Here is a 27714-nt window from a genome sequence, read left to right as displayed (position 1 = left end):
CAAATCATAATGAAAATGAAAATAAATTTTCATTACAATTAAAATGAATTTTATTTAGAATTATTTAATTCCTGTTTTAACTATTAATTAAATTTAATAAACATATTAATTTTTTAAAAGTATTTACTATTTGCTCCGCCATTTTTTTGTGTATGTTTATATGTCTAAAAAATTAAATTAATTTATATAATTTTTATTCAAATTTATTAAGGTAAAGTTTAAATCTTGGAATAAATTCCTCAGTTTTTTTTACTTCAAATTTCTACTTATAAAATACAATTTTAATTTAAAAAATGAATTAAAATTAAATAAAGCTCAATTAATTTAGATTAACATAGGAATTAACTAAATTAACATAGGAAGAAAGTTTGTGCTTAGGAATGAATTACAATTCCTGAATTAAATTTTTAATAATAATACAAAAATTATAATTTATTTTATACTAAAATTATAGGGGGAAAAATGAAACTAGATCATATTTATCACAGTTTAAAAATGTTTATTTTAATTAAAATAACTTACAATTCCTGCTGGAAAAAATCATTCATGCCTGCTTAATCTATAGGTAATCATTTATAAAATATGTAAATATTCAAATTTCTGGTGGAGTATTTATTGTGAATGTTATTAATTTATAAATATTATTCAGTAAGCGTATATATTACATCAGAAGTTAAAATATAGTAGGGTAAACGTGACCTATATTGTCCAACTTGTTTGTATCCATTCTTTTGTTTGTAGGTTTTGGGGTCATGAATATGTACAGAGGGTTTACGCCTGTTATAACTCAACATGTAATTTTTGATTCAATAAATTAGGTAATTTGATAAGAATTAAACATAATTTAAGCTTTTGTATAATTATCTAAACTTATTTGTTATGGCTTATGTTGATCCAATAGGTGCTTACACTCATACAGAGAAGCACGCTATAATTATCAATTTTATTTAATTTCTAATGGATTATAGTGTATATTTAATTTAAAGATATGTAATTTAATTAATAAACTAGATTTTTAATTATTATTTCTTAAAATTTATTATAAAATTTACTATTTTATAGTTCTATAAGATAATTAGCTGAAGCATCATGAATATATAGAAATTAACTAGAATAATGATAAAAAATTATGTAATAAATTAATGTTTAGTTTAAATTCTGGCTTAAAGAATTTAAATTTGTAGAAAACAGGTTCATAAATTAGTTTTCTCAAGAGTTTCCCTTTAATTTTTACATCTGCAGATAGATAAGGTCAATGTTTAGCCGCACCTATATAAAGAAAAGAGCCATTTTCTGAGAAAACTTATCTTGTTTATTTAAATTAACCTTTAAAAAAATTAAATTTAGCAAAATATAATTAATTTAATTTTAAAACAAAAAATAATAATAATTGTTTTATTTGGAAAAATTCCTTTTAATTTTAAAGGGGTTGGTGAAACACACTTAATTTTTATGAGTATTTTTTTTACTATGATTATAATTAAATTTATCGAAATTAATCTGTGAATGTATTTATATTAATGTAATTAATTTAAACTTTTATTTGCTTAATTATAATTAAATAAATATTATTTAAAATATTGTTATATTATAGAAAATACATATTATGTCCATTTATTAAAATATTTNATATTTAAAATGATAAGGTAAAATCTATGAATATTTAAGTTCAGAATGCTCTTAAATTTCTGAATAGTTTTTTTTTTTATATTATTTTATTTTAATATATTATAAAAATATATTATCGTCTGTCAAATATAGCAATATATTATTTTAATAATCGATTGTTGGAAGCAATTATCGTGTTAATAGTTTAATTTAATTAGTAATGACATCAATCCTTGCATTATTGTAGTGATCCTTCCGCTCCGTGATCAAATAAGGAAATTATAACGTCGTATCTTGTTACAAATGCTCAGTATTTTATTTATTTATGCAAACCTTCAATCTTAAATGAGTTATAACATCTATACTTAAGTTATGCAATACACAAAAGCTTGGTATATACAAGAGCTTGCATAGATATACTCACCTAAGAGTGTAGTTTAAGTGTTTGTTTAATGAAAAATATCAGTAAAATTATATATAAATAAATTAATATTAAAAAATCTGGCATTTTGTATTTTACAAGTTAATTTCGTTGAATTTTACTTAATTTATGCGATTTTTTTAGCGAAAATAACCGTGCAGCAAGGTCATAACAGTGTGTACATGTAAACTAAACCTTACATAAGGTAAGGGTACAAGAAAGGGTTTGAAATATTTAAGCTTACCTACTGTCTTCAGTGTGTATAACTTGTATACAGTATAAGTTTTATTCAGCAAACAAAGGCTTGTTTCATAGGGGTATGCATAGATATGCCACAATTTAAATTGAGGTATAAGCGCTTGTTTAATAAATAAATAAATAAAATCAGTAAATTAATACTTAAGTAAGTAAATTAATGTCGTACAGAAGAAATCTGTTAGGTTACAAGCGTTAATTTCACTTAATTTTGTTAATTGTTGGACTTTTTTTTAATGGAGGCAATCAAGCAGCAAGGTCATGGCAAAGTGTACGTGTAACTAGAACCTTACGATAAGTAAGGGTGGCATTTTGTGAGTTTAGTGACTTTCAGGAGAGGTTTAAAGACATTAAATTCGATCGATGTTGTACAGAAGTTTATCTGAAGCTATCGTAACAAAGCAGGCGCAAGCACAGGAAACTGATAGCGTCAGAGTAAGAGAAATTATCAAACGGGATATCACGTGGACGTTGCTTCCAGTCGATGGTACCATTTCATAAAATGAAATTGGACAGATGACAGGAAGGGTTAAGTCTGAGCCCAGATTTAATTGTATCGACAATAAACTATAAATCTAATTTATAAGCTTGTTTATTCTAACGTGGTTTGGCTAATGATACCGTAACATTAAACTTATATACACAATGTAAAATGTCGAAGATTTATCGTCTCGCTAATGGTAAATAATTCTTTATAGCATCGAAATTAATCTGTTTATTTTTTTTATTTTTTTTTTTATTTTAAATTATTTAAAAAGTACCTGTTTTTCGGACTTTAGAAATGGCATATGCTACAGCTGAAGGCCCTAACTGGAGAATAAAAACCTTTCTCTTACAACTTGTGGTCTTAAGTTATTGCACGTAGGCCTTTCCTTCCACGAAATATGAGGCCTTAAATTATACTTTTCCCTAATTTATAGTGGTGTAAACATGTGTGTATCAGTTCAACTAACACTTAAATATGTTACGTTATATCGAGGTTAGGCGTGTAAAACTTCAATCTAAATAAACAGGACTAACAAAGAAAGAAAAGTAATTACATTTTGGGTGTCTAAAAATAGCAAATGTTTGTTTTTGAAATATTTTCTCAGATATCTTCCCCGACGATCTGCAATCGTTTCTTCCGTTATTGGAAACAAACATGTAATATTGACAAAGATAAACATTGGGATGTGGCCTATGCCACAATAGATTTAAATAGCTGAAGGCCTTACTATTTCTTCTCAAGGGTCATTATGATTAAGACATAGAAAGACACGTGCTATTTTTAACACTTCCTTCCTTTTATAAGAAGGGATTTAGTGACGTTTATTGAATTGAAATGATAAAACTTTGACTTCTTACACGAGAAAAATGGAAACTTATTTTTAGAATTTTAATAACGTAATCAGTAGTTTTACAGGAAAAAATTTCCATATTTAAAAGGGGGAAAACCTTTTACTACCATCAATAAATTATTATTATTATCATTAATCCTCGATTCTTATCAGTAGTGCAGGTGAAAATGGCTGACAAGTTTACGTGTAAGAATAAATAATATAAAGTATTACACCTTTAAAAATAATGTCTAACTAAACACTGAGCACGTGACAGGCCGGCTATCATTTCTAAATATAGTAACAAACTATCTATAGACGTTTCTGTAGTGTGTAAAATCGAGCCTGCAACACCCCACCCAAGATAGTGTAGTGTTTATCGTCAGTTCTCTGTGTTAATACATCCCATTTCGAATTTACGATGTAAAGAAGTGTTTCGTTGTCACCTCAATTAGTACGTCATTAGTGAGTGTTGTTGGTAATTTTTTTTTCTCTGTAAGTTAATGGGGCCATTTTCTTCCTTTTGCCAACTTTAATGAACTCTCGAGATGACTAACAGCAAAATTTATTAGGTGTAATCCAATGAGGTTATCTATTTTTAATTAATAGAAATAATAAAGAATTGAGGGGGGTTGTGGAATGTGGAAATCTGTGTAAAAGGGGAGACTTTTATTAAATTTCTAAGTGAATTATCTTAAATTTTATGAATGGTTTTATTTACTCGCATTATTCTATGAGTTATTTATGATAAAAGATAAGAAGATTTTTGTTTAATGATAAGGATAATCTATCGTATTGTTTATTATGATAAACAAAGTATTTCGCTTATTCTCTTGTGTCAATGTTTGTTATGTATTAAGAATATTTTTTTTTAAATCCTTAATCTATTCTTCGTGCTGCTTGCAAATATCATTTAGGAGTTGTATTGCCTTCTACTCTACTATCCAGGGACGTATCCAGGGTGATGCAGCACCCCCTCTATCACCCAGTTTTGTTACTTTAAATTAAAATAAATATAATAATGCGTATCTTATGGCTTCTTTTAGCTAACTAAAGTAATTTTGAGGTAATTCTCCAAAAAAAAATAATCCTTGGTAGCCCCAATCACCCTGGAGCTGCACCCATATTCTCAAATTCCCGAATACGCCGCTGATACTGTTCTACTGTATCCTTACAATGAAACTATTACTTAAATAATTCAACTATGTAAAAATTTCTTAACAAATTTCGGATTTATTTTCCCCCACTTACTCAGCATCCTCCTCTTTCTTACCCGCTTCTTCACAATAACTCTCTTCCTTTCTTCAACACAGACCCTTAGTAGGCTCTGCCTCGCTAATAATTCCAATAATAACCAGTATTTATGAAAATAGTTATGTGAGTGAGGAAAAATTGAAGAAAATCTTAATTAAAATTAAATTAAGAAAATTCAAATTAACATGTAAATTCTGGTAAATTTTCTTAAATTCCTCCTGCTTATTTAAAATGTTATATAATTATAGTCGAACCTCTGTAAAGGCCACCTCCCAACAGTGGCCTTTTCTCAAGAAATTTCTTTTTTTTTAAACAAATTTGTATACAAAATAACCTCCAAACAATGGTCATTTTAAACTATACCTGTCAGTGTCCGTTGTTCAGAGGTTTGACTGCGTTTTTTCTCGTTAAAATATATGATAAAATAAATCTGTGAGCGAAACTAAACTAAGTTACCTTATCACCATTCACAGCCTAGACGATAATTGAGATAATGTAGATATGATACGAAGAGAACAGGAATCTCTTGTTAATTTTCTTTTCGGATTATTTTTTTATTATCTCGGGTTTACTCAAATAATGAGAAAGAAAAAAGAAAACTAAAAAAACGTGTTTCATGACGGGAGGAACATCAGGAACTTCTCACGACCAAATGTTTCGCGGGTGTTATTTCTCCTCGAGACAACTGTTTCCTGCAATGAAATGTCTAATTATATGAAATTTAAATATGAAAAAATGTTTTAATATTAACAAAAATGTTAAAATTAATTTTAAAATTTCGAATAAATTCAGCTTTTTTTCTTTTTACAAATTTAAGCAGCGTTTTTAAGGCTCGAGCCAAGTGTTTACTTTTTAATAATTAAAGAAAATAATTAAAAATTGCTTCAATCGCAACAATTTTACTAATTTTACATAGAAATTAAACGTTTAAATCATTAAAATTGTGAATAAATTAAGATAATTCCCTCTATTTTCTTCCACGTTTATAACACAGAATGTGCCCCTTAATCTATAGAAGAAAATACGGGAAATTATTTTTAAATAATTCGCAATTAATTACAATTAATATTTAAATATGATATTAAACAAAATTAACCTTTTTATAAAGTTAAATTAGCAGACTAATCCAATAGTTTACGTGACTACATCCACGTTAATTCCTCACAGATAATTACTATAAAAGAAAGTTAGATGAAGGCATAGCATGTATATATACTGTATATATATCTGGAATATTTCACGTGATGTCTCATATCACCACATCTACATTCCACAAAACTAACTAAAAATCACAGTACCATTCATCTTCTTCAGGATAGTGGTAAAACTGGAGGTCATATTACTCCATCTACATTGACCCTTTCTTCGTATCCTGTGTATTAACAACCGTCCTTGTGCCTTTTTTTCTGTGTAAATTCTTAGGGAAAAAGACCAGGAATTAAAAAAAAAATTAAAATTCGTCCCCTCTTCAACTGTGTGTCGACCTCCACTGGGGATTTATAAAGGTGGACACGTGACCAAGAGATAGAGTTACAATTCGATGTTTTTCGTGATTTTCGACACCGGAAGTAAGACGAATGTCATACATTAGTTCTATATATTATAAAGGAATATAAGAAATATTCAGAAATTATATTATTTTTTAAATAATTTCTTCGATAATTAATTAATATTAAATTTTATTTGAATTTACACGATTTATTTCACTCTTTAATTTAAAAAAAATATATATATAAAAAATATATGTTTAATATAAAATAATGAGCAAAACACGAATGCCAAGTAGCATAACACCTTTAAAAACACTTATTTTAAAAATTAAATGAATAAAAAACCAATTTAAAAATTGATTAAAGGCTACAAAAATCCCGAAATTTTACTAAAAATTTAAAATTATTTATTTATTTATTTATTATTTTTGAAGGTGTTTAAGTTCTGACGTAATAAATTTAAAACTTTGACACAAAAATGTCAAAGTTTTAAATTTATTACGTCAGAACAGAATAAATTTTTATTGGAAGTTTTAGTTGTCGTACGACTTGAAAAATATACAGAAAATTACAATGAGGAGTAGAAGTGATAAGAGGGGTGGAGGATCATTACGTCACTTAAAATTAATGGAAGCAGCAAGTTGTAGTGTCAAGTTGTGTTAAAGAGCAGATTTATTTGTTGCTACCGATAAACAAGCGAATTAAAAGGAAGATTCTCCTCATGAATCGGATGTGAACTCCTTTTCATTTCTCGGTACAATCTAAATGACCAGCTGACATTTGGTGCTTAGTAATCCTATCTTACTATAATACAGCCGAAACCTCTTTCTCACCGTCTACCGCAGACCCTGTGTTCCGCTTTTTTCCTCTTATCGTGACTGCATGTGGTAGGTCTATTGATCTTTCTAAGGATTTGATTGCCACCCCTCCCTCATAACAAAATTCAATGAACTTCTTAAAAGCGTGTTTCATTTTCTGGTGAGGGAGCTATGGCAAATTCGCAACACTGGCAACATAAGACTCCTCCTTTAGTAACACGAGCTAAACACATGTTTAAGCTTTATAGAAAACGTTTAAATTGTATAAAAATCTATTGATGATAGTGTGTAAGTTCCTCTCTTCCGTCTAGTGTGACGTTAATGTTTTCGCGTCTCGTGCGAGATCGACTCGAGACTACGGGATGGTTGACCTTCGGCACTCACCACATGGCAAACTGTTTTACTTCCCAGGAGAAACTCGTGACATTTAGGACTTCTTTCATTCGGTCTGAGAGGGAAATTATTATTGTTGAAATTTGCTGCAGATTCGTATCTAAATCTTTTCTTACCCATACAATTTACATTATATTAAGATCCTACACACTGTAAAGGGATTTAAAGATGAACGTGTAAGTTTATATATTTATAATTATTGATTTAAGTTTTAAAATTTTACTTTTTTAAATTAAATTTACGTAAGTGTTAAGCTTGTTTATGACGTAACACATAGCTAGTGTTTTTTGTTTTGGTTTCTCGTTTAATTTCGCTTTAATACGTCAAATTTTAAATTTAAAAATTCAAAAATTCGAATTTTTGAATTGTATTATTACGTCAGAACTGTAATTATTTTTATTGGAAGTTTCAGTTTTGAAATTGATACGTTTAAACAAGGAACTGATCAACGACCTTCTGTGAAAAATAAAATTAAACTGGGAAAATTTTCTTAAATATTATTCTTAATGTCCTTGAAGTTAATTATAATAAATCCTTAAATAAATTTATTTTATAAGTTACAATGGTCCCTCGATATAACGAACACGCAAAGGAAAAAGACGAATTATTCACTGTATCAAGAGTTTCCTGTAGCAAAGAACGAATAGGATTGTTCACTATATCGGGTGTTCACTATATCAAGGCACGGCTTTATTTTATTTATATAATAATTTACGATAATATCCTCTTTAAATTATGTAAATAACGCAGTAACTCTATAACTTATAATCTTAATTATATAAATATAAATAATAAAGGTAATTTTTAATTTAAATTGAAAGTTATAACTAACTTCCTGGCTAAGGAAGTCCTTAATTAAGGACTTTTTATACTTTATTTTATTAATTAATAGGAAAACGTCAAAAGAAGTTTACCGTTTTTTAAATAAAATTAACATTGTTACAGTTTAATTATAATTAAAATTAATTATCAGTTAAGGGCGCTACCCTCTAATTATAATTATAATTAGAGGGTAGAGCCCTGACGGGTGTAAACTGAAGAAGGGAAAAGAGTAGAGAGATGAGTTATAATATTAAAAATAATAATGTTGATTATAAATTAATTTTTAAAACGCATTAACCTTAAAGTCCATTAAAACTTTAGCTTCAGATTAGCGTATAATTTATTATTATTATTGTTTTTTTAATGGTGTTTTACAATAGTAATTTTGTAAATTGATTTAATGTACGAAGATATTCGAATGTATCATATTTATATAATAATATAGAAAAAATCATGTCTGGTAAGGGATTAGATTTCATGATTCATCATTGATGATGTTACATGACATCTGACATCATATTTAAATCATAATATATTATTAAAGAGTGTTTTTATGTTATAAACAAAACAAATGAGTTTAGTCTACGGATCACACTTTATTTTCTTCTTTAAATTCAATGTTAACATTATATAAGCACACTAGAATTCATTTTATTTGCTTTAAAGTGATAAATTTTAATCTCAGGAGAGATTACAATGGAGTTAAATATATAATTTAACAGATTCTATGTGTGATTTTGGTAGTTTTTATTCGTATTTAATGAGGTGTTAACAGTGTAAAACAGTCTATACACTAGTTTTTTTGATAGTTTAACACAGTAATAACACTATATTATACTGTTATTTTACACTACAATATAACCAGACCATACGTGTTATTGTGTATATAGATATTTTCCACGTGTTTTAAACTAGTGTTATTTTGAAATTGTATACACAAGAATACTAAGAAGTTTTCAGTTTCTTATAATCAAAACACTAAACTAACACCGAAAATACGTCAAAACAAATCGTGTTTACACACGTTAGAGCACATAACTTACGCGATAACACACCAATTAGTCAAGGGAAAAGACACACACAAGAGAAGGAAACACACAATTTCTTGTGTAATCCTGTCACGTTTTATAAATACGTCAATGCCAAGGTTCAAATTGAGAATTAACAATTAATATATATACGGGATATCTTTAATATATATATATTAAAAATATCCCGTATCAACAGAGAACGTACGTAAAATTAATATGAGATAAGAGAAATTTACTGTTATTGACTTAAGTGTAGGCTCAAAATTTAACTGTAATTATCTGTATACAGTTACTTTGTGATAATTTTATAATATTTTTAAATCAATTTTTGCCGTAATTTTAGGAATTTTAAAGTCTTAAAAAATTCGCTTTACGGCTTAAAACATAATCATAATTTCGACACAATTAAATTTCTCGAATAACATTACAAAAATTTCATTTCTTAACACTTAAATGATTTAATATTTACATCAACAAATTATTTATTTATTTATTTTTAGGTCTTGTCCGTCTCAGAAAGGGACTTCTTGGAAGGAATGGGAGTGTATTTTGTATCATATGTAGGACAATACGGTTACGATAGAGTTCTGTCAGTTCTTGGACGTTATATGCGGGATTTTCTTAACGGTTTGGATAATCTTCACGAGTATCTTAAATTCAGTTATCCACGTATGAAAGCTCCTTCATTCTTCTGTGAAAACGAAACTTCGACCGGTTTGACACTTCATTATCGAAGCACCAGGAAGGGTTTCCTTTGGTACACCATTGGACAGATTAAAGAAGTGGGTAGACATTTCTATAATACGAAAGTTGAAGTGGAAGTATTGAGAATAACCACGAGTTTAGACAATTTACACGTTATGATGCAGTTGACCTTTGATAACAGAGCATTCCAAGCGGAGCAAAAGCATCAAGTGCACAGTGTGGACAGTTTCATGTTACCGGTCAAGGCCTATCTCTTTCTACAGATCTTCCCTTTTTGTATTGTATTCGATCAACATCTGGTCATCAGGACAATCGGTAACAGTCTTCAAGCTGTGATGCCCAATATTATTGGAAGAAAGATCCCTCAAGTGTTCGATTTGACCAGACCTTTAATCGATTATACTTGGAAGGCGGTAAATATATAGGCTATATATATATTATTTTTTAAAAATTAATTCTAGTCACGTGTTATGCTTAACACATGTAATCGGTTCTTGTAATACGTCATAAAACGGGGGATGCAAAATAAAAATTTCTTTTGAAAATTGTATTTTTATGTTACTTCACTGTTACGTTGTTAATTTGAAATCGTATTTTGATGTAAGCAATTTGTAGAAATTGATAAATCGTAATTACTTCCTTATTTATACAGATTTATATTTAAATTAATTAAATCGAAATTAAGTAATAATTACGCATTAAAAATCGAATTAAAAATAGATTATTGCGCTTAATTTTCTTTCTTTTTAAAAAATTTAATTAATCTCTTGAATAATTAAAAAAATCAACTTTATTTTTTCTTTGAATTTATCATGAAATGTTGTAAAAATTGTTCTCATTTAGCAACGTAACATTACAAAATCATGTATACAATCAAGTATTTGGTTTGTATATAACATATATTATATTATATATTATTTCTCAAGGTTTCAGTAGAAAATATTTTAAAATATTTATTAATATTTTTAGATTTTGGGCCACACAAACAATATATTCGAGCTAACGTCAATTGAACCAATCAGAAAGAAAGATAACAACGAAAATCACGTAACACACGTGAGAACTAAATCCGAAATGGAATCATCCGAAGACGAAGAATACGATGATTCGAGTGAGATATTAAATTAAATAATTAAATATAATTAATATTTATTTAATTATCTTGTAATTTAAAGCCTTTCAAAATAAATAAATAAATAATTTTATTACTAGAAAACGAAGATAAACTTCTACTCTTAAAAGGGCAGATGATGTATATGGAAGAATGGAAGAGTATAGTTTATCTCGGGACACCAGTGTGAGTATTAATTAATTGCTTATAATTTTTAATGAAATTTGAATATTTATATATTATAATTAACCTTTAATTGCTTTCAGTATGAGAGATTTGGATGCCATGCTTCATACAGGTCTTTACATTAATGACCTCAGTATGCATGATTTTAGTAGAGATATGGTTTTGGCAGGCCAACAACAATCTGCTGAACTTAAATTAGCATTAGATCAGGTAAATTAAGTTCAAAAGTGTGTTATACAGTTAAACTTTTTAATAATATTTACTTATAATTAATATAAGGCGATAGAAAATGTAAGTAATGTTACATCAATGCGACATTATTTACTATTTTCTGCGTTTTTTGGGAAGTGATTTTTAGGTAATGAATGTTGTAGATAAATTTTAAATTAATTTTTTTATTAATGAATCTTTTGTATATATTCTAACTAATGTACTTTATATATATATATACATTTATATAGGCCTATATACTAGCTTCTGTGCTTGATTCTTTGAAATTCGATATGGTTTGATAATTAAGACTTCAAAGCCATACCGACTTGAAAGATTTAAATTTTCTTGTAATTTTTCTATATAATTTACTTCACGAAATATGCAAAATATATTCCATATAAGCATATGAAGGGATTGATTTATACACCAACTAAACAAGTTACAAATGAGGACCATATGCTACAATTTCATTTAAGCCTCGTGTTTTTAAATTTATAATGGTTTAGTAGGGAGGAATTGCCTCATATGTTAAGAGTTTGAGCCAAAATAAGTGTAAACCTAGTACTGTGTATGTTCACCAATGAAAGAGTGGATAAAACCACTGAAAAGCAGTTGGTCGCGGGTTCGCGCATTACTAACGTGCTGGTCACGTGAAGTTTTTCGGATTATCTTCACGTGTATAACGCTTTAGGGTTCAGTTTCCTGAAGATAGTCTTCCCAGGAGGTACTCCACCCATGGAGTCCATATGTTGCCATGGTCTACCATGGGCAACACCTAATTAAATATTATTCTAACAATTTATAAACGTCACAATTAACAATTGTTAATTTTTATGATTTTAATTATTCATTATTTACCATCTTCCTTAAGGAAGGATAATATACAGTATAATATAAAGCATAAACCTATGAAATTTATTAATTAAAAGTAAAAAGTATAGTAATCTCGTATATCATTATAATTTATTTTTTTATCGGTTTTTATATCATTTTTACTATCGGTTGCGAATAAAAACTTAATTACATTCAGAGAAATTTGAGCATTTTCTCATTTGAGCAAATTATTATAGAAATATTTATTTAAGTCTTTTCTAATGTAAACAATGGATAAATTAGCCTATCAAATGTTTTAATTTGAAATATGACAGCCATTGTATCTTCCAATTCACATAATTTCTCTCTCTAAAAATTCTACCATTGATTACATTACATTAATTAGTAAATTACAGTGAAACCCCTCTAAAAGACTACCTCTCGGAAGTGATCACTCCTTGTAAAGATTACCTTTTCTCGGAACCATTGACGATCTCAAAGTAGAGGTTTTTGATTGAAACCCTCTGAAAGAAAGCTTTTGTTCGGAACCATTGACGATCGCAAAGTAGGGGTTTTACTGTATAACTAATTGAGCAACATGAATGTAAACGTAAACTTATTTCTCAAACTTAATTAATTTATGTTGTAAAAATTATTATAGGAATTACAAAAGAGTAGGCAACTAGAAGAATCGATGAGGAAGTTAGACATTGAGATGAAACGAACTGATGAACTCCTCTATCAGATGATACCCAAACAAGTTGCAGATAGATTAAGAAGAGGAGAAGCTGCTGTAGATACTTGTCAAGTAAATATATTATTTAATTTTAATTTTATGGTAAATTATATGCTAAATGAGTACATTTAATTATTATTTTACAGTACTTTGATTGTGTTACCATTTTATTCAGTGATGTAGTGACATTTACTGAAATTTGTAGTCGTATATCTCCTATGGAAGTTGTATCCATGTTAAATGCTATGTACAGTTTATTTGATCAACTTACTGAAAAACACGGTGTATATAAGGTATGAAATTATGTTTTTAATTATGTTTTATCGAAGTAGAAACAAAATATAAAAGAGTTTTTGCTTGATTATAAAGATAACAGATAAACAGATGACATACTTACGAAATTATGTAATTTAATTTCTATATTATATTACTTTATAACGTCTGGAATTTCATAAAAAATAATATGATGCTACTACACATATTACTCATAGGCATTTTAATTTATTAACATGCAAATTTTTATTTTATATATTTATATTTTGGGTGCATCTTAAATTCGAGCTGCTCCTGAAATTCGAGATTCTTTGCCACTCTTCAAGTCTGTGATGAGGATTTTATATTTTTCTCTTAATTATGTTATATTTTAAAGGCATTATTAACATTTATTTCCTCTTTTACTCCCAATTATTATTCTATTATTCACTGAAAAGTCTTGAATAATACTTCATAAAAGAGATTCGTAGAGTAAATCTAACTTATAAAGAATTATACACACAATATTTTATGAATTTTTTAATTTTAATTCCGAAGACGAGAAAAATGAAAGCTGCAATAAGATTATATACAGCGTTTTATTACAGTGTCGTGCAGTTTTATGTGTTTATATGCTGTTGCTTGCAGTCTATTTCCGAAATAATAAATCCTTATCTCGTGTTGCCATCTGTCTGGTTTTTCTTGAAACAAATTTTCTAATATTTATTAAATTTATTTATTGGAATATAATTTCATTTTAAAATCGAATATTTTCTCAAATTTCTTTTCTTTTTTTAAAGAAATTTTTGAATATTTTTTCCTTAATTCGTATGACACTCCGTCCATAAATTACGCTGTTTTTAAGGGATTAATTATAAGTTTACACACGAGTGAAGACTGAACTATCTTGTTAAAATATATTTAAAAATTATTAATTAATTAACTTAATTGTTACATTCATTATTATTATTGTAGGTAGAAACAATAGGAGATGCTTACATGGTGGTGTCAGGTGCACCCGAACACGATCCTAAACACGCTGAGAAGGTGTGTGACATGGCTTTAGACATGGTCGTCGTTATTGGTGGACTTAAAGACCCTTCTACAGGAAGAAGTTTAAGGATACGTGTTGGTAAGGCTCTGTCAGAACCGTAAAACGGGGGTTTAGTTACTAGAACCTCTGTTTTACGAGCGCGCTTTTAACAAACGGTATAAATATAATGTAATTTAATTTAACGAATTCTTTTTTTGATTTATTTTTTAAATTAATAATTAGGTGTACACTCTGGTGCAGTAGTTGCTGGAGTTGTGGGACTTAAAATGCCAAGGTATTGCTTGTTTGGTGACACAGTTAATACCGCATCCAGAATGGAAAGCACTAGTGATGTAAGTCAATTTTAATCGATTNAAAATCCCGAAATTTTACTAAAAATTTAAAATTATTTATTTATTTATTTATTATTTTTGAAGGTGTTTAAGTTCTGACGTAATAAATTTAAAACTTTGACACAAAAATGTCAAAGTTTTAAATTTATTACGTCAGAACAGAATAAATTTTTATTGGAAGTTTTAGTTTGTCGTACGACTTGAAAAATATACAGAAAATTACAATGAGGAGTAGAAGTGATAAGAGGGGTGGAGGATCATTACGTCACTTAAAATTAATGGAAGCAGCAAGTTGTAGTGTCAAGTTGTGTTAAAGAGCAGATTTATTTGTTGCTACCGATAAACAAGCGAATTAAAAGGAAGATTCTCCTCATGAATCGGATGTGAACTCCTTTTCATTTCTCGGTACAATCTAAATGACCAGCTGACATTTGGTGCTTAGTAATCCTATCTTACTATAACACAGCCGAAACCTCTTTCTCACCGTCTACCGCAGACCCTGTGTTCCGCTTTTTTCCTCTTATCGTGACTGCATGTGGTAGGTCTATTGATCTTTCTAAGGATTTGATTGCCACCCCTCCCTCATAACAAAATTCAATGAACTTCTTAAAAGCGTGTTTCATTTTCTGGTGAGGGAGCTATGGCAAATTCGCAACACTGGCAACATAAGACTCCTCCTTTAGTAACACGAGCTAAACACATGTTTAAGCTTTATAGAAAACGTTTAAATTGTATAAAAATCTATTGACGATAGTGTGTAAGTTCCTCTCTTCCGTCTAGTGTGACGTTAATGTTTTCGCGTCTCGTGCGAGATCGACTCGAGACTACGGGATGGTTGACCTTCGGCACTCACCACATGGCAAACTGTTTTACTTCCCAGGAGAAACTCGTGACATTTAGGACTTCTTTCATTCGGTCTGAGAGGGAAATTATTATTGTTGAAATTTGCTGCAGATTCGTATCTAAATCTTTTCTTACCCATACAATTTACATTATATTAAGATCCTACATACTGTAAAGAGATTTAAAGATGAACGTGTAAGTTTATATATTTATAATTATTGATTTAAGTTTTAAAATTTTACTTTTTTAAATTAAATTTACGTAAGTGTTAAGCTTGTTTATGACGTAACACATAGCTAGTGTTTTTTGTTTTGGTTTCTCGTTTAATTTCGCTTTAATACGTCAAATTTTAAATTTAAAAATTCAAAAATTCGAATTTTTGAATTGTATTATTACGTCAGAACTGTAATTATTTTTATTGGAAGTTTCAGTTTTGAAATTGATACGTTTAAACAAGGAACTGATCAACGACCTTCTGTGAAAAATAAAATTAAACTGGGAAAATTTTCTTAAATATTATTCTTAATGTCCTTGAAGTTAATTATAATAAATCCTTAAATAAATTTATTTTATAAGTTACAATGGTCCCTCGATATAACGAACACGCAAAGGAAAAAGACGAATTATTCACTGTATCAAGAGTTTCCTGTAGCAAAGAACGAATAGGATTGTTCACTATATCGGGTGTTCACTATATCAAGGCACGGCTTTATTTTATTTATATAATAATATAGAAAAAATCATGTCTGGTAAGGGATTAGATTTCATGATTCATCATTGATGATGTTACATGACATCTGACATCATATTTAAATCATAATATATTATTAAAGAGTGTTTTTATGTTATAAACAAAACAAATGAGTTTAGTCTACGGATCACACTTTATTTTCTTCTTTAAATTCAATGTTAACATTATATAAGCACACTAGAATTCATTTTATTTGCTTTAAAGTGATAAATTTTAATCTCAGGAGAGATTACAATGGAGTTAAATATATAATTTAACAGATTCTATGTGTGATTTTGGTAGTTTTTATTCGTATTTAATGAGGTGTTAACAGTGTAAAACAGTCTATACACTAGTTTTTTTGATAGTTTAACACAGTAATAACACTATATTATACTGTTATTTTACACTACAATATAACCAGACCATACGTGTTATTGTGTATATAGATATTTTCCACGTGTTTTAAACTAGTGTTATTTTGAAATTGTATACACAAGAATACTAAGAAGTTTTCAGTTTCTTATAATCAAAACACTAAACTAACACCGAAAATACGTCAAAACAAATCGTGTTTACACACGTTAGAGCACATAACTTACGCGATAACACACCAATTAGTCAAGGGAAAAGACACACACAAGAGAAGGAAACACACAATTTCTTGTGTAATCCTGTCACGTTTTATAAATACGTCAATGCCAAGGTTCAAATTGAGAATTAACAATTAATATATATACGGGATATCTTTAATATATATATATTAAAAATATCCCGTATCAACAGAGAACGTACGTAAAATTAATATGAGATAAGAGAAATTTACTGTTATTGACTTAAGTGTAGGCTCAAAATTTAACTGTAATTATCTGTATACAGTTACTTTGTGATAATTTTATAATATTTTTAAATCAATTTTTGCCGTAATTTTAGGAATTTTAAAGTCTTAAAAAATTCGCTTTACGGCTTAAAACATAATCATAATTTCGACACAATTAAATTTCTCGAATAACATTACAAAAATTTCATTTCTTAACACTTAAATGATTTAATATTTACATCAACAAATTATTTATTTATTTATTTTTAGGTCTTGTCCGTCTCAGAAAGGGACTTCTTGGAAGGAATGGGAGTGTATTTTGTATCATATGTAGGACAATACGGTTACGATAGAGTTCTGTCAGTTCTTGGACGTTATATGCGGGATTTTCTTAACGGTTTGGATAATCTTCACGAGTATCTTAAATTCAGTTATCCACGTATGAAAGCTCCTTCATTCTTCTGTGAAAACGAAACTTCGACCGGTTTGACACTTCATTATCGAAGCACCAGGAAGGGTTTCCTTTGGTACACCATTGGACAGATTAAAGAAGTGGGTAGACATTTCTATAATACGAAAGTTGAAGTGGAAGTATTGAGAATAACCACGAGTTTAGACAATTTACACGTTATGATGCAGTTGACCTTTGATAACAGAGCATTCCAAGCGGAGCAAAAGCATCAAGTGCACAGTGTGGACAGTTTCATGTTACCGGTCAAGGCCTATCTCTTTCTACAGATCTTCCCTTTTTGTATTGTATTCGATCAACATCTGGTCATCAGGACAATCGGTAACAGTCTTCAAGCTGTGATGCCCAATATTATTGGAAGAAAGATCCCTCAAGTGTTCGATTTGACCAGACCTTTAATCGATTATACTTGGAAGGCGGTAAATATATAGGCTATATATATATTATTTTTTAAAAATTAATTCTAGTCACGTGTTATGCTTAACACATGTAATCGGTTCTTGTAATACGTCATAAAACGGGGGATGCAAAATAAAAATTTCTTTTGAAAATTGTATTTTTATGTTACTTCACTGTTACGTTGTTAATTTGAAATCGTATTTTGATGTAAGCAATTTGTAGAAATTGATAAATCGTAATTACTTCCTTATTTATACAGATTTATATTTAAATTAATTAAATCGAAATTAAGTAATAATTACGCATTAAAAATCGAATTAAAAATAGATTATTGCGCTTAATTTTCTTTCTTTTTAAAAAATTTAATTAATCTCTTGAATAATTAAAAAAATCAACTTTATTTTTTCTTTGAATTTATCATGAAATGTTGTAAAAATTGTTCTCATTTAGCAACGTAACATTACAAAATCATGTATACAATCAAGTATTTGGTTTGTATATAACATATATTATATTATATATTATTTCTCAAGGTTTCAGTAGAAAATATTTTAAAATATTTATTAATATTTTTAGATTTTGGGCCACACAAACAATATATTCGAGCTAACGTCAATTGAACCAATCAGAAAGAAAGATAACAACGAAAATCACGTAACACACGTGAGAACTAAATCCGAAATGGAATCATCCGAAGACGAAGAATACGATGATTCGAGTGAGATATTAAATTAAATAATTAAATATAATTAATATTTATTTAATTATCTTGTAATTTAAAGCCTTTCAAAATAAATAAATAAATAATTTTATTACTAGAAAACGAAGATAAACTTCTACTCTTAAAAGGGCAGATGATGTATATGGAAGAATGGAAGAGTATAGTTTATCTCGGGACACCAGTGTGAGTATTAATTAATTGCTTATAATTTTTAATGAAATTTGAATATTTATATATTATAATTAACCTTTAATTGCTTTCAGTATGAGAGATTTGGATGCCATGCTTCATACAGGTCTTTACATTAATGACCTCAGTATGCATGATTTTAGTAGAGATATGGTTTTGGCAGGCCAACAACAATCTGCTGAACTTAAATTAGCATTAGATCAGGTAAATTAAGTTCAAAAGTGTGTTATACAGTTAAACTTTTTAATAATATTTACTTATAATTAATATAAGGCGATAGAAAATGTAAGTAATGTTACATCAATGCGACATTATTTACTATTTTCTGCGTTTTTTGGGAAGTGATTTTTAGGTAATGAATGTTGTAGATAAATTTTAAATTAATTTTTTTATTAATGAATCTTTTGTATATATTCTAACTAATGTACTTTATATATATATATACATTTATATAGGCCTATATACTAGCTTCTGTGCTTGATTCTTTGAAATTCGATATGGTTTGATAATTAAGACTTCAAAGCCATACCGACTTGAAAGATTTAAATTTTCTTGTAATTTTTCTATATAATTTACTTCACGAAATATGCAAAATATATTCCATATAAGCATATGAAGGGATTGATTTATACACCAACTAAACAAGTTACAAATGAGGACCATATGCTACAATTTCATTTAAGCCTCGTGTTTTTAAATTTATAATGGTTTAGTAGGGAGGAATTGCCTCATATGTTAAGAGTTTGAGCCAAAATAAGTGTAAACCTAGTACTGTGTATGTTCACCAATGAAAGAGTGGATAAAACCACTGAAAAGCAGTTGGTCGCGGGTTCGCGCATTACTAACGTGCTGGTCACGTGAAGTTTTTCGGATTATCTTCACGTGTATAACGCTTTAGGGTTCAGTTTCCTGAAGATAGTCTTCCCAGGAGGTACTCCACCCATGGAGTCCATATGTTGCCATGGTCTACCATGGGCAACACCTAATTAAATATTATTCTAACAATTTATAAACGTCACAATTAACAATTGTTAATTTTTATGATTTTAATTATTCATTATTTACCATCTTCCTTAAGGAAGGATAATATACAGTATAATATAAAGCATAAACCTATGAAATTTATTAATTAAAAGTAAAAAGTATAGTAATCTCGTATATCATTATAATTTATTTTTTTATCGGTTTTTATATCATTTTTACTATCGGTTGCGAATAAAAACTTAATTACATTCAGAGAAATTTGAGCATTTTCTCATTTGAGCAAATTATTATAGAAATATTTATTTAAGTCTTTTCTAATGTAAACAATGGATAAATTAGCCTATCAAATGTTTTAATTTGAAATATGACAGCCATTGTATCTTCCAATTCACATAATTTCTCTCTCTAAAGATTCTACCATTGATTACATTACATTAATTAGTAAATTACAGTGAAACCCCTCTAAAAGACTACCTCTCGGAAGTGATCACTCCTTGTAAAGATTACCTTTTCTCGGAACCATTGACGATCTCAAAGTAGAGGTTTTTGATTGAAACCCTCTGAAAGAAAGCTTTTGTTCGGAACCATTGACGATCGCAAAGTAGGGGTTTTACTGTATAACTAATTGAGCAACATGAATGTAAACGTAAACTTATTTCTCAAACTTAATTAATTTATGTTGTAAAAATTATTATAGGAATTACAAAAGAGTAGGCAACTAGAAGAATCGATGAGGAAGTTAGACATTGAGATGAAACGAACTGATGAACTCCTCTATCAGATGATACCCAAACAAGTTGCAGATAGATTAAGAAGAGGAGAAGCTGCTGTAGATACTTGTCAAGTAAATATATTATTTAATTTTAATTTTATGGTAAATTATATGCTAAATGAGTACATTTAATTATTATTTTACAGTACTTTGATTGTGTTACCATTTTATTCAGTGATGTAGTGACATTTACTGAAATTTGTAGTCGTATATCTCCTATGGAAGTTGTATCCATGTTAAATGCTATGTACAGTTTATTTGATCAACTTACTGAAAAACACGGTGTATATAAGGTATGAAATTATGTTTTTAATTATGTTTTATCGAAGTAGAAACAAAATATAAAAGAGTTTTTGCTTGATTATAAAGATAACAGATAAACAGATGACATACTTACGAAATTATGTAATTTAATTTCTATATTATATTACTTTATAACGTCTGGAATTTCATAAAAAATAATATGATGCTACTACACATATTACTCATAGGCATTTTAATTTATTAACATGCAAATTTTTATTTTATATATTTATATTTTGGGTGCATCTTAAATTCGAGCTGCTCCTGAAATTCGAGATTCTTTGCCACTCTTCAAGTCTGTGATGAGGATTTTATATTTTTCTCTTAATTATGTTATATTTTAAAGGCATTATTAACATTTATTTCCTCTTTTACTCCCAATTATTATTCTATTATTCACTGAAAAGTCTTGAATAATACTTCATAAAAGAGATTCGTAGAGTAAATCTAACTTATAAAGAATTATACACACAATATTTTATGAATTTTTTAATTTTAATTCCGAAGACGAGAAAAATGAAAGCTGCAATAAGATTATATACAGCGTTTTATTACAGTGTCGTGCAGTTTTATGTGTTTATATGCTGTTGCTTGCAGTCTATTTCCGAAATAATAAATCCTTATCTCGTGTTGCCATCTGTCTGGTTTTTCTTGAAACAAATTTTCTAATATTTATTAAATTTATTTATTGGAATATAATTTCATTTTGAAATCGAATATTTTCTCAAATTTCTTTTCTTTTTTTAAAGAAATTTTTGAATATTTTTTCCTTAATTCGTATGACACTCCGTCCATAAATTACGCTGTTTTTAAGGGATTAATTATAAGTTTACACACGAGTGAAGACTGAACTATCTTGTTAAAATATATTTAAAAATTATTAATTAATTAACTTAATTGTTACATTCATTATTATTATTGTAGGTAGAAACAATAGGAGATGCTTACATGGTGGTGTCAGGTGCACCCGAACACGATCCTAAACACGCTGAGAAGGTGTGTGACATGGCTTTAGACATGGTCGTCGTTATTGGTGGACTTAAAGACCCTTCTACAGGAAGAAGTTTAAGGATACGTGTTGGTAAGGCTCTGTCAGAACCGTAAAACGGGGGTTTAGTTACTAGAACCTCTGTTTTACGAGCGCGCTTTTAACAAACGGTATAAATATAATGTAATTTAATTTAACGAATTCTTTTTTTGATTTATTTTTTAAATTAATAATTAGGTGTACACTCTGGTGCAGTAGTTGCTGGAGTTGTGGGACTTAAAATGCCAAGGTATTGCTTGTTTGGTGACACAGTTAATACCGCATCCAGAATGGAAAGCACTAGTGATGTAAGTCAATTTTAATCGATTAATTAACTTGATTAATTTGTAAACATTATTATAATAAATTAATGATAATTAAATACGATCTTCTTTTCAATTAAAGTAATTTTATAAAAATTAAATCTTATTAATTACTATTTCCTTCATAGGAAACGTCATAAGTGAGGAAATGGATATTTCTTTCCAAATTTTGACATGAATATTAATTTTTGAAGGGCTAAAATAATAATTCAATTTAATTAATTTTGTTATTAATATTTTAAATTTAAAAATATCAGCGACGATAACTTAATTTACAGGTATCATTTTGATTTATAGCTGGACTTATGCACCATTATTTAAAAGATCTTTAATGTACGCCTCTAAAATTTATTAATATAATTAATTATTTTTAATCTTTATGTAGTATAATTGTCAATAATAAAATGTTTATTAATTACTTTAAGGCGCTGAAAATTCATATAAGCGAACGAACCAAAGAGCTCTTGAATTCGGAAGAATGGGATATTTCAGATAGAGGAACAATCCCCGTAAAGGTATGTTATATACTGAATATAGTCTATAATTTATTATTTATGAATTTTTCAAAAAAATCTATGCTACAGTCACGAGGTATGGAGTATGTAGTATAATTGTCAATAATAAAATGTTTATTAATTACTTTAAGGCGCTGAAAATTCATATAAGCGAACGAACCAAAGAGCTCTTGAATTCGGAAGAATGGGATATTTCAGATAGAGGAACAATCCCCGTAAAGGTATGTTATATACTGAATATAGTCTATAATTTATTATTTATGAATTTTTCAAAAAAATCTATGCTACAGTCACGAGGTATGGAGTTCGAATTATCTTTTTTTTTAGAACGGATTTGAATGCGGACTCTCATGTTGGCAAGGAAGATACTTATATAATTCTATTAGTAATGCGCGCCATGACTGAGCATCACTGAACAGAAAACTTTTGTGTTTCTTGAAATATTATTATATAATTACATATTATTCTACGGCCCATTTACTAAAATTGTATTTAGAACATAATACACAAGAAATAAGAAATTAAACCCAATTTATTTTTATTATAATTCTTTGTTACTGTTTTTCACAAATGTGAAGGATGTTTTCTTCATTATTTCTTCGTTTTTACGTTTATTTCATTGTTACCATTCGTTTATACAAGTTTCTGTCACGAGAAACTAGTGGTGGATTTATTGTTTTCTATCCTTCATGACATTTGTAAGTGCTTCTTATAATTTGTAGCTTTTCGCCATACTGAACTACTATATCCTTATAGTAAAACTGTTGTTTTATGTAATTACAAATTTCTATTCATTTTTTATGTTTTCCCATTCCCTATATCTGCTCAGTACCTTCTCTCCTCTTTCTTATCTTCTCTCTCTCTTATTCTCTCACTCTTTTCCTTGTTTTCAGTATTAGACTACCCTTTGAATACCTATTAATAATGATATTACACTACATTCCATTATTTTACGTTAGGCTAATGATATTTTTCCAAAATTTATGCAGAATTTATTTAATAAAATTGAATTTATCTATAAGTAATTAAACTAAATTGCACGAGTAAAATGTATCTTTTTATTCCATTGAAAGCTTCTCCATAAAATTGATCATCCTTGTAAACATTTGGAGGTTGCTTCTTTGAAGATTTTAAAAATTATTTCTGCAAAAATGCCGTCTTAAATTAGCTTTATTAAATTTAATTTATTAGAATCTCGTTTCTAAATCATAAATTAAATTCGTAGCGTAAATTTAAGACAGAGCTTCGGAAACAAATTTATATAATAATTTAACAATCTTTAATTATGTCTCACGCTAATATTAGCCACACAATAATAAAATCTTTACATATTTAAATAAGTCTAATGTAAGTGTAAAGTTGAAATGTCTGCTTATTAAGGAAACCGAGTAATTTATTAATAAACATATAGAAAAATATGCAGCTTTTACTAGGACCTCATCAGCTACCAAAGAACAATACATTTGAATAATGGAGTAACTAGAACTGATACTGGGGGGCCTGAATTAGAACGTACAAATCTATATACACCCCTGTAACCTGTTGATATGGCAGCTCCAGTTGCTATATCCCAAATTGTACAGGGTTCTTTGAATCTAGTATTCCTTCCTCTAATTTTCTAATTGACAGTCGATACGGGCATTGAGAGAGCCGTGTTGTCTAGAATGTTTATAGAATATATAAATATACACCTGTTCTAGACCAGAGAGATTGGACACTATTTCCTTAATTCATAAATTAAGACAGAGAATAGGTTGATAGATATGATACCTATGAGTTTACCGTCCTCTGGAGATTTATCAAAATATTAGTAAAGTCAATCAAGGACTTGCTGGTCAGAATATAAATATAATATTAAATTAATTTGTTGATACGTTGATGACCTGCTTATAAATTGTCTAATGGACAGTGCATTAACGATTTTATGGAGGAAATCAATTTGAGCGATGCAGATTCTAATTACTTTATTACAGATTCTAATTTAAGAAACTAATCATTAGACAATATTAAGCATGGTATCGACAAATTAACTGAATATTATATTATATTTAGACACCTTCAGGTCCTCAACTGACTCTACCATTTCTACTAAGTCTCCAGAAAACGATAAGAGATTTATATTTATGTTCTATGTATTTATTAAGTATAAAAGGTTGAGCGACTTCTAAGAGTCCTTCACTCAAAGCTAGTGGCATGGTCCTTAGAAGTCTCTCTATCTAGGAGAGACCTTACTATTTACTCAAGAGAAGAGATCCAAACTACTTATTCTTTGATACTTCCTGTATAATAAGAAAACAAAGCAGCGTTAAAAAGTCGTATTTTATCCTTTAAATAATAAAATTTGAGGAAAAATAAAAGCCCCTTTCCCAAATAGGCCTATACAAATGCATAGTGGGATGAATAATCTATAACAAATGTTTCGTAAATGTGAGGCCCCAGCAAAGTTTTTCCTGTTTAGTTAAATATAAGTTTTCATTTTATAAACTAAGTTTTTTAAAGTTATATAAATGTTTATCGTTTCAGGGGAAAGGTCAAATGAAGACTTACTGGTTGCATTCACGTAGAGGGAAGTCTAGAGATGTAGACAATCGTCCAAAACCGAGCGATCCCGAATTGAAAATAATCAATTCAGACGACAGCAAAGACTGCAGACCATGGTATTCTCCAGTAACTTTCGAAGAAGTTGCAAAACATTCTCCAGTTAGTTCACCACCGAATTCTCCAACGAATGTCTCGAGTGATCCACCGGAAGTACCATACGTAAGTAGAAGAGGGAGCTCATCAAAAACAGCACAATTAAATCAAATGCCACCGTCGCCATTTTATCAGACTAACCAATCGAGTGGGATTTTACAGAAACTAGGAAAGTTTAAATTCACCGGCAAATCGTACGATACGAAACAGGCGTGGAATTCGGGACCTCTATTGATAAATGGCAACTTACAGAATAAAAATACGAGTAAATATCCTTGTTGCCATCATTGCCCCGTAGCATCGAATGGAGAAAGAAATCAGCAATCTTTTAATTATCTAGCGGAGCCTCACGTGAAAAGTAAATCATCGAAGAAGACACTCAACGGTGTTAGTTTCTGCCCTAAGATAAGAGAGACTAATTGTTGCAGCAGTTCAAATTCCAGAGGACACGTTAAAAGTCATACTTGCAGCATTCTTTGAGCGTCATCTGCTGATTATTTTCCATGAAAAAAATTTACATTATCTTCAGTATTTACAGACGAGTGATACAAGATACAAATTCTTAATGATTTCATTTAATTATTATTTTTTTTTTTCCATAAAGAAAATGAACGTGTTGTGTGCAATAACTGAGAAAATGGATATATTGAAACTGAAACTCTTCGAATGTTCCAGTTATTTTGATATATTTTATATTCAATTTCTGATAATTTTCCCTCGAAAATGGAAGTTTCTTTAAGAATTATCAATAATATAAATCAAGAAAATAAGTTGGTGCCAAAGAATAATGAAAGAACAANAAATTACTAGCGCGCAAAAATATTTTAAATTTCTGATACCAGATTGACCAGTTATGAGCTAAATTTCCTTCTAATAATAACGATGGAACTGGATTGCCGGATAGTTCCTGTTGACCACTTAAACGGGATAAAGTTAAAGATGGCTGACCTGCGTTACTGACCGGTGAACTCATTATTTCGAGCTGCTGCTAGTAGGAAAACGACGACGACGACTATAATTCTGACACCATGTTATATTATATGTTGTATAATGCACAAGACTGACAAAACTTAAATTATTATTTATTACTACTAAAGAGGAGACACTCGTTATGGACTGTATGACAGACGACAGACGACTTTCGTTTTTTGTTGGCCGCTATGTGTCGCCACCAGTACATATCGTAACAGAAAGATGACAATGGGAATGTACACGTCTGCAATTTCAAAATTGCAGTCCAATAACTAAATTGTTTTTTTATATAGTTTAACAGTTTATTTACCGCGAAACGTGTGTAAAAACTACGTCACAGAGGAAGGCCCTTCGAGAGGAGAGAGATAAATCACAAATTTTTTAATTTATTTACATGAAGAATGCCATAATATCATTCTTGTATGCAAATTTAATTATTTGCCATGTTGAATGAGTATGTAAGCTTACTTAATACTCAGATATGTTGCTTACTGTGACATGACTACAGCTTGATTTCAAGCTATGAACTTGTTTTCTAGTGACGCCTTCCATTAACAAGAAGGCCTGTTCTTTGTTGAGGTATTAAAAAATAATAATAAATTCGCGTTTTTAAGATATAAATTTTTCTTAATTTGTAGATAATAAATTTACATTTGATAATAAAAAATTTATACTTATTTATCTGAATATTTTAATAATTAAAGTTGGAAAAAATAATAATAATAATTCGAGAGTTTTGAAGATTTAAAAAGCATATTTTTTTGGCAATTATTAATTATATATTAAGAATTTATATAATTAAATAAAGAAATATATTTACAAAAAATGGCATTTTATAATTATTATATTATTATAAAATAGAATATGTAAATTATAATTTTTTTAATTGTTATTTTGATAGCAGGGATATAATTTGTGATGGTTTAAAGAATAAAAATTGTCTCCAAACTACAAAANTAATGTACTTTATATATATATACATTTATATAGGCCTATATACTAGCTTCTGTGCTTGATTCTTTGAAATTCGATATGGTTTGATAATTAAGACTTCAAAGCCATACCGACTTGAAAGATTTAAATTTTCTTGTAATTTTTCTATATAATTTACTTCACGAAATATGCAAAATATATTCCATATAA

The 27714-nt window shown here is 28.6% G+C and overlaps 2 protein-coding genes across 2 annotated transcripts in view; both read left to right on the top strand.

Moving 5' to 3' along the window:
• Positions 1-14909, top strand: part of LOC111628206 (soluble guanylate cyclase 88E-like) — a 41513-nt gene extending 26604 nt beyond the window's left edge. The window contains exons 2-10 of the mRNA XM_023371946.1: positions 9909-10526; positions 11083-11224; positions 11326-11410; positions 11491-11620; positions 13098-13244; positions 13319-13465; positions 14400-14556; positions 14701-14810; positions 14895-14909. Coding sequence (XP_023227714.1) covers positions 9909-10526; positions 11083-11224; positions 11326-11410; positions 11491-11620; positions 13098-13244; positions 13319-13465; positions 14400-14556; positions 14701-14810; positions 14895-14909 — 1551 coding nt within the window. The remainder of the gene's footprint in view (positions 1-9908; positions 10527-11082; positions 11225-11325; positions 11411-11490; positions 11621-13097; positions 13245-13318; positions 13466-14399; positions 14557-14700; positions 14811-14894) is intronic.
• A 2792-nt stretch (positions 14910-17701) lies between these two features.
• Positions 17702-26402, top strand: LOC111628210 (soluble guanylate cyclase 88E-like). The gene is made up of 10 exons (XM_023371955.1): positions 17702-18091; positions 18648-18789; positions 18891-18975; positions 19056-19185; positions 20663-20809; positions 20884-21030; positions 21965-22121; positions 22266-22375; positions 22816-22905; positions 25429-26402. Exons 1-10 carry the CDS (start codon positions 17834-17836, stop codon positions 26077-26079), a joined length of 1917 nt encoding a protein of 638 aa, XP_023227723.1. The 5' UTR covers positions 17702-17833; the 3' UTR covers positions 26080-26402.
• Positions 26403-27714: the final 1312 nt, after the last annotated feature.

This window comes from Centruroides sculpturatus, unplaced genomic scaffold (assembly GCF_000671375.1).
Source record: "Centruroides sculpturatus isolate CEXI.00-Female unplaced genomic scaffold, Cexi_2.0 scaffold505, whole genome shotgun sequence".
NCBI classification, from domain to species: Eukaryota; Metazoa; Arthropoda; class Arachnida; order Scorpiones; family Buthidae; genus Centruroides; species Centruroides sculpturatus.
The sequence above is the reverse complement of the archived record's forward strand: the minus strand, read 5'-3'. Positions and strand labels throughout refer to the sequence as shown.